At 41.9% G+C, this 18,318-nt stretch overlaps 1 protein-coding gene across 2 annotated transcripts in view; it reads left to right on the top strand.

Annotated features, from left to right (window-relative positions):
- The window catches only part of SPECC1L (sperm antigen with calponin homology and coiled-coil domains 1 like), a 139,163-nt gene that overhangs the window by 83,395 nt on the left and 37,450 nt on the right, over window positions 1-18,318 (top strand). For both annotated transcript variants that reach the window (XM_082697665.1, XM_082697666.1), the window contains 3 exons: window positions 1,467-1,557; window positions 12,847-12,930; window positions 16,219-16,375. In XM_082697665.1, the coding sequence (XP_082553791.1) occupies window positions 1,467-1,557; window positions 12,847-12,930; window positions 16,219-16,375 (332 nt within the window). The remainder of the gene's footprint in view (window positions 1-1,466; window positions 1,558-12,846; window positions 12,931-16,218; window positions 16,376-18,318) is intronic.

Below are 18,318 nucleotides of genomic sequence, written 5' to 3'. Positions count from 1 at the left end.
CACATAGAGGAATCAAAGACAGTGTGGTACTGACATAGTTTGTTTATTTGAAATCTTCATTAAGCTGATAAATTCCCCATCTCACAAATAGCCAGAGTACCAGCGGCTGCACTTACTGATATAGTTTAAATGTAGACATTATATCAGTAGATTAGATAATCCAGAAATAGGCCAGCTGATTTTCAGCAGAGTTGCCAACATAATTCAGTGGGAGAGGGGTATCCTTTCCAACAAAGAATTCCAGAACAGCTAGAATCTATATGGAAAAAAGATAACCACAGCTGTTTCTCATGGCATTTATAAAAATTAAAATTGATTGTAGACCTACATGTGAAAGCTAAAACTACAAAACTGAAAACATTAGAGAAAGTCATCCTGATCTTCAAGAAGGCCAAGATTTTTTATTTAGAACATTAGAAGGAGCCGTGAAAGAAAATTGATAAATTGGACTTCAAAATTTGAAACTTCTGAGAGACATTAAGAAAATAAAAGATAAGTTATAGATTCAGGAGAATATAATCACACTACATTTATCTGTCAAAACACTTGTATTCCAAGAAGACATCCTCATCTTGATTGAAGACAAACCAGTAAATACTGGATAAAAGATTTTAAAAGTCCATTCCTTAGAGTAGATAGACAAATAGCCAGTAAACACATAAAAGGATGTTCAACATCATTAGTTATTGGAGAAGTAAAAATTAAATTACAGAAGGATCTCACTATGTACCCTTTTAGGATGGCTAAAACTAGAAGACAGTCTCAAATGTTGGGAAGGATGTGAAGAGGCTGAACTTTGCACACTTTTCTGCTGAGAATATGTAAAGAGTCGTTAGAGGTTCGTCGTATAAAAAAGGGCTGGGGGGAAAGCTGGGAAAATAAGCATGACAGAAAGGACAGTGACGGTAAACACCCTGGTCTATGTGGAAATGAATAGTTTGGTGGCATTTGAGCATTACACAGAGGTGGCAGGAGACAATGCAGAGGAAGTAAGAGGAAATATTTGTGGCGGATACTTGTGGTTGCATGCAGAAAGATGCATGTATCTGACTGGAGATGAGAAAGCCAGAGGCAAAGCCATTGTGGTGGCGCTGAACTAAGATGCTAGGTTGTACTAGGGCTCTTGTAGTAGATGCAAGTCCGTATTTCACTGATGGGTGTGTAATTGTTAAGAATTCTCTTTAAACAAAACAATGTCAGTATACTGGTTGTGATAGTATGCTATAAATGTTACCATTGGGGAAAACTGAGTAATAGGCACAGGGGATATTTCTGTATAATTTTTTAAAATATATTGATCACATTGTATGCCTCCAAGTGTGTATGTGTGTGTTTTAGTCTTACCATAACAATATGGATAGAATGATGGAGATTTGTAATTAAATATTACCCTCAGCAATGTTGACTTTGTGAGTCCCAGCTCTAGATTTATGCTAACTTTGACACTATTTATGTTACGATTTCAGAGACATTCCATAAGTGGACCAATCTCTACATCCAAGCCCCTGACGGCACTGACCGATAAGAGACCAAACTATGGGGAGATCCCTGTTCAAGGTATATCTCTTATGGCATAGTATTTCACTTCTGCTGTCAATTCTTTGATTCTTCTGACTTTTTTGGCTAACTAAATTGTGATTTTCTTTGTTCTTGACATTATTTCACTGCTCTGGTATACATCTTTATCAGAAGCTTACTAATAATACATCGTCATTACAGATAGGGGGATTCGTTATACATATATGTCTTGGAAGACAACTCTCTAGACATTATGATCGGCAATGGAGAGTCCACACCATTACTAGGCATTTTGTTTTCAAGTTTTTCATGGGGTAGGTGCTGTTACCCACGTTTTATAGATACTAAAAACAAGGTTTCAGAAAGTTAAATAACTTAACACAGGTTAACAATGAACAGTAGGCCTGGGCAGCCTGATGCCAAAGCCCATTCTTTTAACCTCTGTGCTCGGTATTATTGTCCATACAAGGAAACTGAGAATCTGAAACATGAGGTTGAGATGAGGTCCATTCTTTTGCACACTTATAAGGGGCTTGGCTGTTCTCACACAACTTTTATGGTAGAGCCAGTACCAGACAAGATTTCCAGATTTTCTGACCTTGTCCTACCTGTAATCTGTCTTCTCCATTTCAGTTAATGACAGTTTTATCCTCCAGAAACCTTGGAATCATCCTTAATTCCCTTATCTTATACCCCATATCTGCAGACTGTTAGGTTTTTGGGTTTTTTTTTTTTTTCTTCATGATCAAATAATTTTTTTTTATTTTTATTATTTATTTATTTATTTATTTATTTTTTGGTAGGCTCCATGTGGGCTTGAACTCACGACCCTGAGATCAGGACTTGAGCTGAGATCAAGAGTCTGATGCTTAACCAACTCAGCCACCCAGGTGCCCCAGTCAAATCAATTTTTTAATTGAAGTATAAGTGACATATAACATATTAATTTCAGGCTTTCATGTTTTTGTACATGTTGCAAAATGATCACTGCAATAAGTCTCGTTACCATCTGTCACCAAAGTTACAGAACTGTTTTGTCCTTTAGGACAAATCCAGAGTCGGAGAATTGCTCTTCCCTCTACCATCACCTAGCCTTGGTCAAGCCACGATCATTTCTCACCTGGGTTCTGACAAAAGATTCGTTATCTACCCTCACAATCTGTTCTTAACCCTACAGCCAGCATACTCCTGAAAAATATAAATCGGAACACTTCATTCTGTTCAAAACCTCCCCCCAACTCCCCATTTCTCTCAGAAGAAAAGCTAGAGTTCTCTCAGTGGCCTCCAGGCTTTCCCAACGTGGCCTTGGTTACCTCTCCAGCCTTACCACGTTTCCTTTTCAGTCACTCCCTCTGCACTCCGGCCCACGCCCGGCCGCGGAGCCTGGCACTGGCACTTCCTGTGCCCGAGAGCGCTGCCGCATGCCCACACGGCTCCCTCGGGCCTTTCTTCAAGGCTTTGCTCTAGGCTTTCCTCAGCTGGTGGGTGCCATATGTAAAATTAGAAACTTTATGCCCCTCCACACACCCCTTTCCCAAACTCCTCTCCCCTTTAAAAAAACTTGGATGACTTTACCCTTTGGACACACTGCATAGTTTACTTGTCTATAGCTTTTATTGTCTGCCTCCCTAGACTGTGAGGTCCATGAATTCAGGAATTTAATGTCTGTTTGATTCACTGAGGTATCTCAGCACCTGTTGTCTTACTGGGCTCTTGATAATAAATTATGAGATGAGTGAATGAAGTGCAAGTTAAAGCATGTAAGGGGCTTAGCACAGATTTTAGTCCACAGTAAATGCTCACTGTGAGATTTTATTACTGTTAGCATATGCTACTCATAGCACAAGTGGCTGAGAAGGATGGCTCTTTATTGTCTGAGTACAAGATTTTATTTCATTGCAAGGCCGCCAGGGTCTGCAGGATTTTGCTTAGCAGCTGACAAGTGGTTGTGAGAAACCATCACTACATGTTATGTTTTGGGCATCTTAAAGCTGCAGGCACCGAGGGTAAAGATGGAAGCCAAGGGTTCAGGAGCACTCCCACTCAGCTGCCTGTTGCATTTGCCCCCATTCTGTCAATGAAGTCAGCCTTTTGATCTGCAGTCAATGCCAAGTACAGTTGGAACCAGGACCAGGATGCTACAGCCTTTGAGAATATATGTAACACTGGGCCTGTAACAGCCCTGTGGGAGTGACCCCATCTGGAGAGCCTTGAGGTCATCTTCAGACACAGAGAAAACAGAGTCCCCAGGTCCCAGTCATCTAATCTGTGATAAGAGAGTAGGATTTCCAGGCTCTCTTGAAACGGTTTTCTTTCTCTTTTTTCTTTTTTTTTTTTTTAAGATTTTTTTTTTTATTTAACAGAGAGAGAGATCACAAGTAGGCAGAGAGGCAGGCAGAGTGAGAGGAGGAAGCAGGCTCCCTGTTGAGCAGAGAGCCTGATGTGGGGCTCGATCCCAGGACGCTGAGATCATGACCTGAACTGAAGGTAGAGGCTTAATCCACTGAGCCACTCAGGCGCCCCTCAAATTGCTTTTCTTCCTTGATTGTTTCCTTTATCATCATAAATAATCAAAGAATAGTCTATAATTTTCATTTTGAAAGTTTCAGTGGCTTCATTACTTAAACTTTCAAAGACGCTGCCTCTTGTTCTACACTTAAATTAGAGAATTTGGTGTTTTTTCCGATTAAGTATATTATAATAGGCATAGGGGTTTTTGTTCTATTTTAGCATCATGCTTGTATGTCAGTTACGGGAAAATATTTCAGAGCAGAAAAATCTTACTATGAATGGACTAATCAGATGCTCTTTTGTTGGTATTATTGGCTTAGGGTCATGATTGTGCCACCTCAGTGACTCTTTGTACATAGGATATGAATTAGCATTTATGGCCTAATAAGCAGGAAAAGATAGATCTGCTAACTAGGTACATGGATACACGTGGCTGAAAAGGTCTTTATTGACCCTGCTTACACAGTGTGATGTTTTAAGGTCCGGAGTATTAAGCAAAGACCTCAGCTGGATGTTGCAGATGGCTGGGGAGTCTGGGTTTTTGCCCCATGTCAGGGTGATATACTTATAAGTGCCTTCTCTGTGTCATGGCTTAGACATTTGGTATCTGAGAAAGTTCATTAATCCAAGTGGATTTATGATCTGTAAAGAAATTCAAACTCTTGGGGTGCCTGGGTGGCTCATTCGGTTAAGCATCTGCCTTCGCTTTGGTAATGATCTTGGGGTCCTGGAATCGAGCCCCACATCAGGCTCCCTGGTCAGTGGGGAGTTTTCGGCTCCTTCTCCCTCTGCCTCCCCCCACTTATTTTCTTTCTCTCTCAAATAAATAGTCTTTTTTTTTTTTTTTAAGATTTTATTTATTTATTTGACAGAGGGAGACACAGCGAGAGAGGAAACACAAGCAGGGGAAGATGTAGGCAGAGGGAGAAGCAGGCTTCCCGCCAAGCAGGGAGCCTCATGTGGGGCTCGATCCCCGGACCCTGGGATCATGACCCGAGCTGAAGGAAGACAGAGAACAACTGAGCCATCCAGGCGCCCCTCAAATAAATAAAATCTTAAAAAGAAAGAAAGAAGGGGCACCTGGGTGGCTCAGTGGGTTAAAGCCTCTGCCTTCAGCTCGGGTCATGATTCCAGGTCCTGGGATCGAGCCCCGCATAGGGCTTTCTGCTCAGCAGGGAGCCTGCTTCCTTCTCTCTCTCTCTCTGCCTACCTCTCTGCCTACTTGTGATCTCTGTCTGTCAAATAAATAAACAAAATCTTTAAAAAAATAAAAGAAAGAAGGAAAGAAAGACTCTTATCATCTGTCTAAATTGCATTACTTGAGGCTAGAGATAGAAAAAGTTTTAAAAATGCAGTTTTTTGAAGACATTGGTTTATGGTAAGGGTACATAGAATAAATGTGATATAAAGGAGGTTTTACTAGCAGGCCAGATCTGTGTTGAAAGTGATAGTCCTAAGTTAAATAAAAGAAAAAAAGCTTTCTTTTAAAAAAATGAAAGTTTAAAAAAAAATGTGTGTATATATATATATTCACTTGAGATAGAGAATGAGAAAGAGAATGCACACAAACAGGGACCAGGGAAGGCAGAGGGAGAAGCAGGCTTCCCACTGAGCAGGGAGCCCAACGTGGGACTCAATCCCTGGACCCTGAGATCATGACCTGAGCCAAAGTGCTTAGCCAACTGAACCACCGAGGCACCCTCAAAAAGAGCTTTCTATTTAAAAAGTTTCAGAGCAATTTTCATTCTCCAGAGGGTAGATCTAAGTCAGATTCTGGCTCAGCCCTAGATCCCATCCTAATGGGGAAATTCCTAGGAAAAATTCAGCTAGAAATCCTCCCCTCTTGTATTTATAGTCTGGTGAGTATCTGTCTGCTCACTTCTAACCTCTCCCCTCCCTCAACCCTTTCCTTCTTCTCTCTGTGGTTCTTGGTATTCGTCTTGATGAACCAGAGTATCTAGGCTCCTTTATTCCCCCAACATATTATTACAGAAAATTTCGAACATAGAGAAAAGTTGGAAGAATTTGTATAGTGGATATCTACATTGCATTGTCTAGATTCTTAAGTACTTTGCTGTGTTGATGTTTTTCTTTTTAAGAATATTTTATTTATTTTTTTATTTGATGGAGAGTCACAGCGAGAGAGGAAATGCAAGCAGGGGGAGTGGGAGAGGGAGAAGCAGATTCCCCACTCAGCAGGGAGCCCGATGCAGGGCTCGATCCCAGGACCCTGGGACCATGACCCGAGCTGAAGGCAGACACCTAACCGACTGAGCCACCCAGGTGCCCTTGTGTTTATGTTTTCATGTTTATCCACCCCTCTATCCCTTCAGTCCATCTTGTTTTTTAAATGCTTCTCAAGGTAAGTTGTTGTTGGTACATTTGAGCATGCATTGCAATATTTATTTAAGGTGCCCTGTCTGTCTTTAAACTCTTGAGGTAAACCTTATAGAAGAGTTGCAAAAATATTAGAGCTCTCTCTAACACTTTTCCTCAGCTTCCCTTACAGTGAACATCCTGCATAGCAACAGGGCAGTTATCAAAAATAAGAAATCAATATTGTTAACATACTGTTACCTAAACTACAGATGTTTGGATTTCATCAATTTTTCCACTGCTGTCCCTTTTAATTCCAGGATCAAATCCCAGGCCCAACTTTGTGTTTAGTTGTCTTATCTCACGAAGCCTCCTAAGTTCATCAGTCTTCCTCTGTCTTTGTGATTTTGACACCTTTGAAGAATACTGGCCAGTTACTTTTTTAGAGTATCTCTCAGAATGGATTTGTGTGTTATTTATTCCTGATTGGGTTGAGGTTATGTACTGTCAGCAAAGCAGCTCTGACAGGGGTGAGGGCCCTTCTCAGGTATCGTATCAGGGACATGTGAGGGCCATATATACTATTACTAGCCATGTTGGCTGTGATCACTTGGTGAGGATGGTTGTCTGCTAGTAATTAATAAATACCCTATTCCTGTTTAAACTTTTCTATCACTGATTTTGGCATCCGTTTGGGTATTTAGCCTGCGGGAATTATTCAAATCATTATACTAGTGTTTTATTTTTATTTTTATTTTTTAAAGATTTTATTTATTTATTTGTCAGAGACAGAGGGAGAGAGAGCGAGCAAGCACAGGCAGACAGAGAGGCAGGCAGAGGCAGAGGGAGAAGCAGACTCCCCGCCGAACAAGGAGCCCGATGTGGGACTTGATCCCAGGACCCTGGGATCATGACCTGAGCTGAAGGCAGCTGCTTAACCAACTGAGCCACCCAGGCATCCCACTACTGTTTTATTTTTAACATATATTTGTATTAGTATAGATTCATGGGTATTTATTTTATTTTTTTGTTGTAATCTCTTACTGTTGTTATTTTTGTTGTTGTTTCTCAAATTATTCCAACTTGGGAACCATTCGGAGCTCTTTCACATTGGATCCTTGCTCTTTTAATGCCCCCCCCAAGCACTTTCTTACTTTTGGGCACCGGAAGGTGATCCAGACTCCTCCAGTCTCCCAACAGCAGAAACCTGGACGTCATTGTCCATGATATACTTATTTATTGAACCCTCCTGTGCTTGTCCAGTCATTTCACAATTGCTGCACCGTACCCCTGTGAAAAGCAGATCTGCAGAGTACAGTGCATACAGTTCATTTTGTGTTTAGCCTGAGAGTATCCAGTCAATGGATAGCCAATGGATAGTCAATGGATAGTCCAGTCATGGACTCGATATTCAGTCCATCCGTTTTTCTACTTAGATCAGCCCCCTTTTCACCACTGTCTCAGTATAGTTATGCCATGCTTTTGTAATACAGTTAGATTAATTTTGTCTAGTCTGTATTTCATCCCTCCACCCCCCCTTCTGATTTTCTTAAAAATTTTGTATCTAATAATTCATTCTGTTCTGTGCATTGTAGGGTGCTTAGCAGCTTCCCCAGCCTCTACCCACGAGGTGGTAAGCACCCCACTGCGCCAGGTGTGGCAGTGAAAATTGCCTCAAGACAGTGACATGTTGGCAAACTTGCCTTCAGTTGAGAACCAGAGACATGGTTCTCACAGTTTTATTTATCTGATTTTAGCAGAGAGATGGAAACTATAAACAAAAATCAAAGGAAAGAAGGAAATCTTAGCTGATCTTCTGTTTGTCTATTTCCATCAGAGGCTCTAACATACTCATCATAGTATTTTAAGTGCCCTATCAGATAGTTCCAACATCTCTGCCACATCTGTGTCGGTTTTATTGATTACTTTGTGCCTTGACATAGTAAACTGGATATACTTTTCTTTTTCTTGTTGTTGTTTTTTTTAATATATTTTAGACTTCTTTGTTGAAATCTGGACATCTTATATAGGGCAGTAGATTGGTTTTATCCCTTGACACAGGCACCTCCTTGAGTTGATTTGAGTTGATCTGTTCAGGAGCTGGGCTGGCTTTGGGTTTTAAGTTGCTTTGGTGTCCTTAGTGCACAGCAGGCTTCCAGCTGCTTTGGTGATCCTTATATTTAGAGGGGGGCTGGTGTTTGGGAAGAGTTTTCTCAATGTTCGCTCCAAATACAGCTTTCGGCTGCCTTTGCATATTGCGTCTTAGGGAGCACCAGTCTCACATTCTTGTGACTCTTTCAGCTCAAATTTCTCATTTGTTCATCTGTTGAGAACATGTATATATATTTTATAATGTCGAGCAAATCTTTAATAGCTGCTATAAACTCTTGCTAATTCTAACATGGGTTATCTTTGGGTAGGTTTTGGGTAGGTTTCCATTTCTTTTGAGTGTGGGTCACTTTGCTCTCTCTCTCTTTGTGTGTCTAGTAATTTTGAATTATATTCTGGCTGTCGTCAATCACACATTGTAGAGATTGCTGTTCCTCTGCAGAAAATTGGTTTTTTTTTTTTTTTAAAGATTTTATTTATTTATTTGACAGAGAGAGATCACAAGCAGGCAGAGAGGCAGGCAGAGAGAGAGGAGGAAGCAGGCTCCCTGCTGAGCAGAGAGCCAGATGCGGGGCTCGATCCCAGGACTCTGAGATCATGACCTGAGCCTAAGGCAGCGGCTCAACCCACTGAGCCACCCAGGCGCCACCAGAAAATTGGTTTTTGATAGCAAACCATACCTTGGCTCATCTCAAACTCCATCTAACTTCTTTTCCTTCGATTGAAATACCTGTTCAGTTATTTTGTCCTTAATTCAACTCCTTGGAATCTGAGTGCTTGTGGTTTTCAGAGGTCAGTGAGAGATTTGGGCAGAGTATGTATACAGAATTTGTGATTCTTTCTGGTATTTCCCCTACTCCCTCCCTTTTCAGCAGCTTTGGTTGTCCTGACATCTATCTTCTCCTTCTTCAAGGCAGTAAAGCTGTCTACCAGCTGTCCTACGTGGCCTCACCCGGGCCTGCACTCATGCCTAGAGCCATAAACTGGGAAACTCACCCCTATGCTCTTTCATTCTTCCACATGTTTACTCCTTTCATTTTCTGCCTGCTTTTGGATTTTCTTCAATGCCCCCTTAAGTGGTTGAATTTCATATTTTTTTCAGATTTTATACTCCTTTTTGGCAGGAGCATCGGTCCATTTGGAACTACTCTTTGAACAGAAGTTGGCCATTTAGGCTTCTATTTTAAAACCCACTATTTTGCCTGAAAATTTGTTTTGGGAAACAATAAAGGGATAACTGCCTGTACCTGTTTATTTCTGTGATTCCTAAAATAAGAGAGCATTAAGTAGCAGACCTACTATGCTCCTGTTATTGTTGCCTGTCTGTTGGACATGAACAGAACAACTCTGTGTAGGTTTATTCCTTCCCCTGAGCCCTGGATCTCATCCCCTTGAGCTGTCACAGATGCTGTTAGCCTCAGGCTATGATCCACTTCTCCCAGATATTCAGCTTTACCCTGTCTACTGGCTCCCTTCCACTGTCATTTAAAAATGCTCACCACATCCTGGGATACCTGGGTGGCTCAGTTGGTTAAGTGCCTTCATTGGCTCCCTGTTGCCAATAGGGTACAGTCCAGACTCTTTTTAATTTGGCCTGCACTGCCTGCACGCTTTCTCTTGCCTGTTCTGGCCCTTCCAGCCTGCCTCTGCCGCCTCATCTGTTCCTCTTTTCTCCCATCCTCTGAACATTGCTTCCCTGGAGTTGCTGAGCCCTCCGCTGGGAACACTCTCCCCTCCAGCCTCTCCTTTGCCTGTGTAAAAGCTATTAATTACCCTTCTCATCTGAATTGAGATGTCATTTCCTGAGGTGGTTTTCCCGGACCTCCCCTCAAGAGCATGTCATGTCCCCTATTGTGTTCCCAGAGCCCTGTGTACTTGTTCTTTCCTAGCATCCCTCACTTGTAATGGTTTGTTTTTGTTGTGGTGGTGGTTTTTTTTTTGTTTTGTTTTTTAAGTATATGGCTTCTGCTCTAGATTCTGAGTTCTGTAAGGGTAAGTTTCTTGTCTCCTTTCTTCCTTTCTTCAACCTTCTCACCAAGCCCAGTGCCTAGTGAGTAGTGGACACCCAAATGTTTTTTGTTTAATGAATGTATTAAAGACAAGAACAGCTCCATATGGCAGTAGAATAGACTCTATTACTATAAAATAGAATCTCTTCTGCTTATCACATTTGACTGTAATACCCCAGTCTTATTTGCTGAAGAGCAATAAACTGACAGTTTGACATGCAGACGGAATACAGCGGCTGATGGCTGTAGTAAATGGACATGTGCTCGCCCTGGGACAAGTGCCTCTGAGCGAGTTTGAGTCCCACAGTGAGAGCACTTCATAGAATGGCAGCAGAGTGTGTTGTGCCCGATGAAGATGACCACAATTAATTTTGAAAAGAATAACCCTGTTGAGGCCTTCAGTACAATTTTGTGCATTTTCAAAAAAAAGTAGGTGTTGGTCTGTGGTAGGGGAGTACCTGCCAAGTGGAGACAGATCCTTAGACATGCAGTAGGAAAGATTTAACCAGGGTTGAGGAAAGGAATCAGCAGTAAATTTCATGAGCTTTGTTTCGGTCGTGTTCTTATAGTATGCAATTTAGAAACACTTTCCCTCTAGGGAATGACACGGGCTTATTGCCGTAGCCGACATGCTTCTTGTTTGGATTCATTTGTCTGTTACAAGCTTTATTTTCACTTTCTTCATTTGCCGTGTTCTTTGGGAGATTAAGATTTTGGGGAAGTGACTGGTTTCATAATTGTAAAATGGAAATTTTGATTAAATTTAAAATGTTGATTTCTGTTTCCTACTATTTCCGTGTTCTACTAACTTTGTTTTGTCTGTCAGTCTGTGCATAATTTGCTTTTCCTGTGAGGATGAATGCCAGCCACTGACAGGGTTCAGAATTCTGATTAATGCTTTCTTGTGGACTCTTCGCACAAAGGTGGTATTTGTTCAGGTTTGGAAAGATGTAGTGACTCGAGGCTGTATAAGTCCTGTCTTCATTAAGAAAGTAAGTTCATCCTTCCCAAAGTTGTATGTAATTAGTTACATTTGGTAACCAAATAAAAATGTTCCTCATAAACTTAGAAAATAGATTTTGAAATAGCAGGTATGTTATCCTTGAAAGATGTCATAGGCCATTACTTTGGACATGATGATATTCTGAGAGGAACTATTTTTTTTAAGTGGTAAATGATCTGTTAAAATATGTTCACTGTGGGGACATTCTTGGATAGTGAGACTAATAGTCTTCAGTAAGTTTAAGAGGTAGTGTTTTCCCTTATGCTAATCACACATCTTTCACACGTGGCAGCTGGGCAGAACACATCTAGTCTGTCTGTCCTGCTGCTTGTCCTGGCCTGATGACAGCCTTGTCAGGCTTGTAGCCTGAGGCATGAAGTGTGTGCTGGTCTGTTTGGGGCTGCCATTCCGGGGGGGCAGGTCCTAAGGAAATGATGTTGAAGCTTGACCAGAAGGATGGTGAAGGTAACCAGGCTATAGCGGGAATGGAGGAAGAGAACAGGAGGTGGGGGAGCAGCTTGTGCCAATGTTTGGGAAGCTCCAATTTGAGAAACTGGAGTCTAGAGAGCAAGAGAGGGGTGAAACAGGGCTGTGGTTGCAAACTGGGCAGTAGAGACAGTACCTGTGTTCTTCCTCCTCAAATTCTCAGAAATGTCTGGTGCTTCCTTGTTGCTCTCAGACTGAAGTCCACATAAAAGGTAATGAAGGCTCTTGTTGGTCAGCCTCATCCCTTCAGAGCCCCTTTTCCTGCTGCCCTCTCTGATTTCGGTATGCCCTGTGTTGAGGCCACACTGGGATTTTATTGCTTTGTAACTTGAATGTCATTACACCTTTGTTCTCATTGTTTCTGGCCAAAATATTGTTACCCCTTCTCTTTTCTGTTAGTAAAGCCCAGCTTAACGTCATTATATTGTGGAAGACCTCCCTGCTGCCTTAAATCAAAGTGAATGTCTTCTCATTCTGTGGTGTGATTCTCACTGTAATTGTCCAGTCTTCTTTGTCTCTGGTTGTGTATATGTATGGCTTTCCTGCTCTTGGTAGGAACTTAAGGGCAAGACTTTGATTTAGCATGTACTTATAGACCAACATAGAAGATCTTTGAATTTTGATTTAGCAGTCAGTGATTTAGAGGCATTCATCTGTGTCAAAAATCATCCCTAGAAATCAAACATTGAATGAAATGTTTTTCCACAGTCCTTGTCTACAGAAACTCTTCTGTAGATATGGGCTCCATGGGGGATTGTTAGAGTGCCTTATATTGAAAAGGAAAGATGGGCCTGGGGGTGCTGGGAGAGGAGGAGAGATCACCTTCCTGCTGCCCTTGTGACTTCAAAGTTCAGTGTCTGATGTCTTTATTTTGACCCTTCCTATTTTGTGCAGAGCATCTATTAAGAACATCTTCAACCAGCCGACCCGCTTCTCTGCCAAGAGTACCTGCCATGGAAAGTGCCAAGACCATCTCAGGTGATGACTTTTTATCTGGAATTTCCTTTAGAAAGACTCTTCCAGAAGTTTTAGTAATGGTACCAAATGCTTTCTCTTTAGACTTACTTAACTTTCTTGCCTCTTTAGCTCTTGAATTGATTCTTTTTTTAAAGATTAATTTTTATTTTAGAGAATGCATGAGCAGGGAATGGAAGGGGGCAAAGAGAGAGAAACTCAAGCAGACTACCCACTGAGCTGGGAGCCTGGCATGGGGCTTGATCTCACAACCCTGAGATCACGACCTGAGCTGAAATCAAGAGTTGGATGCTTAACCGACTGAGCCAAGGGTGTCCCTTGAGTTGATTATTTTCACTCTGAATTTCCCCTGTTGTATCGTCTAGAGTCTATAGAAATCACATTTCATGGCTGTGATTTTAAAATAAAAGAGGGACACCTGGGTGCTTCAGTCAGTTAAGCATCTGCCTTTGGCTTCGGTCAGGATCCCTGGGTCCTGGGATTGAGCCCTATGTTGGGCTCCCTGCTCAGTGGGGAGCTTGCTTCTGCTCCTCTGCAGCTCTCCCGCTTGTGCTTGCTCTCTCTCCCTCTCTGTCAAATAAATAAATAAATAAAAATCTCTAAAATAAATAAAACAAGGGACGCCTGGGTGGCTCAGTTGGTTAAGCAGCTGCCTTCGGCTCAGGTCATGATCCCAGCGTCCTCGGATCGAGTCCCATATCGGGCTCCTTGCTCCGCAGGGAGCCTGCTTCTCCGTCTGACTCTGCCTTCCACTCTGTCTGCCTGTGCTCGCTCTCGCTCGCTCTCTCTGACAAATAAATAAAATCTTAAAAAAAAAAAAAAAACAGATTTAAAAAAAAAAAATAAATAAAAAAAAAATAAAATAAATAAAACAATCCTGAAAACTAGATCATTCCATTTCTTTAGCAAGTATTTATGAGGGGCCTAGAATGGGTTAGATATTGTGCCAAAATTATAGCTTGATACAACATTAGTACAGTTGTGAAAGATTAGGATATCCTTCCCAAGGTATGTCGCAACTGTTATTTCAGATCACACCAAAAATTCTCCAGAAACCAGATTTTTCCAGTCTGATAAAGCCATCCTATAATGACTTTGACAGGCTCCCCTTGTCTCCTAGGGTTAACTCCAATTTATCAGTTGCTCACATTATTTTCCTTTTGTGGCCCTTATTTACCCTTTAAAACTCAACTAGAAATTGGACCAGGAAAGGAGAAATTTCTGTAACTCTGCCTTACAGTTACCCTTCCACTTGTACAGTGATTTAAGTTAGTACAGTTTTCAGGTGTCATAGCCGGGTCTTTTTATTAATTACCATCCCAAAACGCAGGTTCCAAAGCCTGTTCTTCTCACAGAGTCCTTCCTATTCTTTCTCACTTTCCTCTAGTTTATATAAAATGATGAAAGGTGTTCTCAGCCAGTTTTTTAGCACTGCTAGATTTAAGGCATTCTAAACTGCTGATTTAAGGCATTCGAAGATCTGACACTGAAAGAAAAAACAAGGATAATTGTAAGATTATGTCAGAAATATGTACAAATACATCATTCTAATAAGATCATGTAATAGGAGAAAGCATCTCTTTTCTCTGGATCTTTACAGACATCACTTTACTAATGCAGAGTTAGGTTCTGCTTTGGCTATCCTAAAATCACCAAGAACATTTTAGTCTATGAAAGGGGGGCCATCTCAGTCATTAGGGAAGAATTACTGATGTACAGCACTGATTGCAGCCAGCTCAGGGCGCCTGCACATCCAGCATCTTCTGACGTGAGAGAGTATGTATCTGACATCAGGAACTTTGCTCTTATTTCCCTTCTTCCTGCATTCAGCCCAGGGCCACAAGCACCTGTGCCTAGTCAGCACCTCCTTGTTGGAAAGTGGCTTTTGTTGTGGCTCTGTTACCAAAGGCTGAAGCATGGGCTACTTCTACTTACCAGTTCTCAGAGCTTTCTGTAGTTCTGACAGGGTGTGCTAGCCTTTTAAAATAGAACTTTCCTGGGGCGCCTGGGTGGCTCAGTGGGTTAAGCCGCTGCCTTCGGCTCAGGTCATGATCTCAGGGTCCTGGGATCGAGTCCCGCATCGGGCTCTCTGCTGAGCAGGGAGCCTTCTTCCTTCTCTCTCTCTCTGCCTGCCTCTCTGCCTACTTGTGATCTCTCTGTGTCAAATAAATAAAATCTTTAAAAAGAAAAAAAAAAAAAAAAGAGTCACTTATGGTTTGTCTCCCTCCCAATCCCATCTTGTTTCATTTATTCTTCTCCTATCCCCATAACCCCCCCTGTTGCATCTCTACTTCCTCATCTCAGGGAGATCATATGATAGTTGTCTTTTTCCACTTGACTTACTTCACTAAGCATGATACCCTCTAGTTCCATCCACGTCGTCGCAAATGGCAAGATTTCATTTCTTTTAATGGCTGCATAGTATTCCATTGTGTATATGTACCACTTCTTTATCCATTCATCTGTTGATGGACATCTAGGTTCTTTCCATAATTGGGCTATTGTGGACATTGCTGCTATAAACATTCGGGTGCACGTGCCCCTTCGGATCACTATGTTTGTATCTTTAGGGTAAATACCCAGTAGTGCAATTGCTGGATCATAGGGTAGTTCTATTTTCAACATTTTGAGGAACCTCCATGCTGTTTTCCAGAGTGGTTGCACCAGCTTGCATTCCAAGTATGGCTTTAATTAGCCTTTGGTTTTCACTGTATTTGTGATTAAATGAACATGTCTGGAATGCTCACTGTGGGCTAGGTAGGTTCTGTGAGTGTTAATGGGGATGGATAAGACACATTCCTCACTTCAGGGAGTGTGGAGTTCAGTGCATATCTCAAGTGCTGTACCTTTTTTACCATTTTCCTAGTGAAAGAAGTAAATCCATTCAAGTTACCAGTGTGATAAAGAAAATGTTATTTTTTTCCTCCTATATGGTCATTTCTGCTCTTTTTTGAAACTGCTGAAGAAACTATCTCAATTTAGAACCTGGTAAAAGCTGTTTTTTTTTTTTTTTTTTTTTTAAGATTTTATTTATTTATTTATTTATTTGCACGTGAGGGGGGGCGGAGAGCATGCACAGGCAGGCAGAGGTGGAGTGAGAAGCATGCTCCCTGCCAAGTAAGGAGCCCGATGAGGGACTTGATCCCAGGACCCTGAGATCATGACTGGAGCTGAAGGCAGCGGCTTAACTGACTGAGCCACCCAGGCGTCCCTCAATTTAAAAGTGTTTTATAAAAGTAAATGTTTTTCTGCATTTATGTAAAATGCATAATGACTGTTTCTCACAATCAGTGTCTCGGCGAAGTAGTGAAGAGATGAAAAGAGATATCTCTGCACCTGAGGGAGCATCACCGGCCTCTCTTATGGCTATGGGAACCACGTCTCCACAGCTTTCTCTGTCCTCCTCTCCCACGGCATCCGTCACCCCCACCACTCGAAGTCGGATAAGGTAGAGAACAGTTAATCCTGGTGCATTTCATGCATACCTTTCCTGGCCTTTGGAGATTGATGATCAGGTTGTGAAATAATGGCAGTCAAGCACTGACTTTTTTTCCTTTGTGTCTCATTAAATGTTTTCTCGTCTCTTCTATGCCCAGAGTTGGGTAGGATGGTATGATAAAAAGCAAGGCAACATAGAAGAGATGGTTCCTTTCCCCTAAAGAAAGCATTGTGGAATCAGAATACTGGGCTTGGGTAGAGGGTTAGGGAAGGCTTCCGAGAGGAGTGGTGTCTGGGTGGGGAGGGCAGGCTGGCATTGTTGGCAAGGTCAGTGATGTGAGTCAACGAACAGAAGGGTGAGTAACTGAAGACTGGCGGAGCTGTGGGAGGTAGTACTGCACAGGCACAGAGGATGGGTACAGAAGGCCAGAGGAAGGTGTGGACCTACTACATCCAGGGGCCATGGAAGATAAGATTGACAGTAAGGAATGGCTAGGCATGGAACCTCTTTATAGTCCAATTGAGTCACTCAGATATGGTTGTAGCTATAAAGCGGAGTAAGTAAACCAATGTGAGAAGGTGATTCAGGGATTTTTCTCTTGTGGAGAAAAGTCGAGGAACACAACTAAAATAACATTATAATGTTTCTACCATGCCCGGATCAGGATGATAGCAGTGGAAATGGTGAAGGGAGGTTTATGTTCTGGAGGCTTTTCGAAGGGAAAGATGGTTGATTCTGACAACAGATTCTAGAAAAGGAATGAAAGAAGGAGAGTTACCAAAGGGGACACTATTTTTAGAGGAAACTAAGGGCATGATGCTGCATTGATCACTGATAAACAATACCTGAAAATGGGATAGTATATTTTATTCATTTTTCTCTTATATCAGAAGCCGTTTGGGACTAAGAAATAGTTGTCATTTAGAGGGGAAAAAAAACAAATGTCAGAAATGAAGCAAACAAAAAAAAAATGAAGCAAACATTGTTTATAGGGATGAGGAAAACTGTTGTTTTGAGGTGTATTGAGAATTGAAGGAGAGATGGGAGTGGGTTTCAGAACTTTAGATTTATGGGGCACCGCGGTAGCTCAGTTGTAAAGCATCCGTCTTTGGCTCAGGTCCTGATCCCAGGGTCCTGGGATTGAGCCCTGCATCAGGTTTCCTGCTCGGCTGGAAGCCTGCTTCTCCCTCTCCCACTCCCCCTGCTTATGTTCCCTCTCTTGCTGTGTCTGTCTGTCAAATAAATAAATAAAATCTTTAAAAAAAAAAAAACTTTAGGGGCGCCTGGGTGGCTCAGTGGGTTAAGCCGCTGCCTTTGGCTCAGGTCATGATCTCAGGGTCCTGGGATCGAGTCCCGCATCAGGCTCTCTGCGCCTGCTCCCTCCTCTCTCTCTCTGCCTGCCTCTCTGCCTACTTGTGATCTCTGTCAAATAAATAAATAAAATCTTTAAAAAAAAAAAAACTTTAGATTTATATTGACTTATAGGTATAAGGATAAAATGGAATAGTTGACCTCTCAAACTCAAATTATGTACTTATGTTTAAAGCCCTGCCATTAGGGGCTCAGCCTCTTAGAAGAGTGGTCCTGTAAACAGTGCACCATCAGAGCAAGTAGGGAGCCAGTGATCAGGGTAGCTCTCGTTCTGGCCAGACTGATGCAGGGAGAGCATTGTCCATGCTTGTCTTTGTTCTGGGTAGTAGGCCACCTGCAGTTTGCCTATGGAAAGGGCACCCACTCTTCTGGCTTCCCTACTCAGAAGCTGTGATTTTCAACAAGTCATCTCCTGGAAATTGTCTTCAACTTACAATGAAGAAGTTATGAGAGATGACTCTCCAGCTCTGGAAGGATCTTTTTTTGCAGCTTCCCATTGTAGTCCATAGGATTACTCTTCTTTGATGCTTTTTAAGCTGTTTCTATAAACAAACAGACCTGGTGTGAGCCAGAATAAACTT

The sequence above is a fragment of the Mustela nivalis genome (assembly GCF_964662115.1).
Source record: "Mustela nivalis genome assembly, chromosome: 14".
NCBI lineage: Eukaryota > Metazoa > Chordata > Mammalia > Carnivora > Mustelidae > Mustela > Mustela nivalis.
The sequence above is the reverse complement of the archived record's forward strand: the minus strand, read 5'-3'. Positions and strand labels throughout refer to the sequence as shown.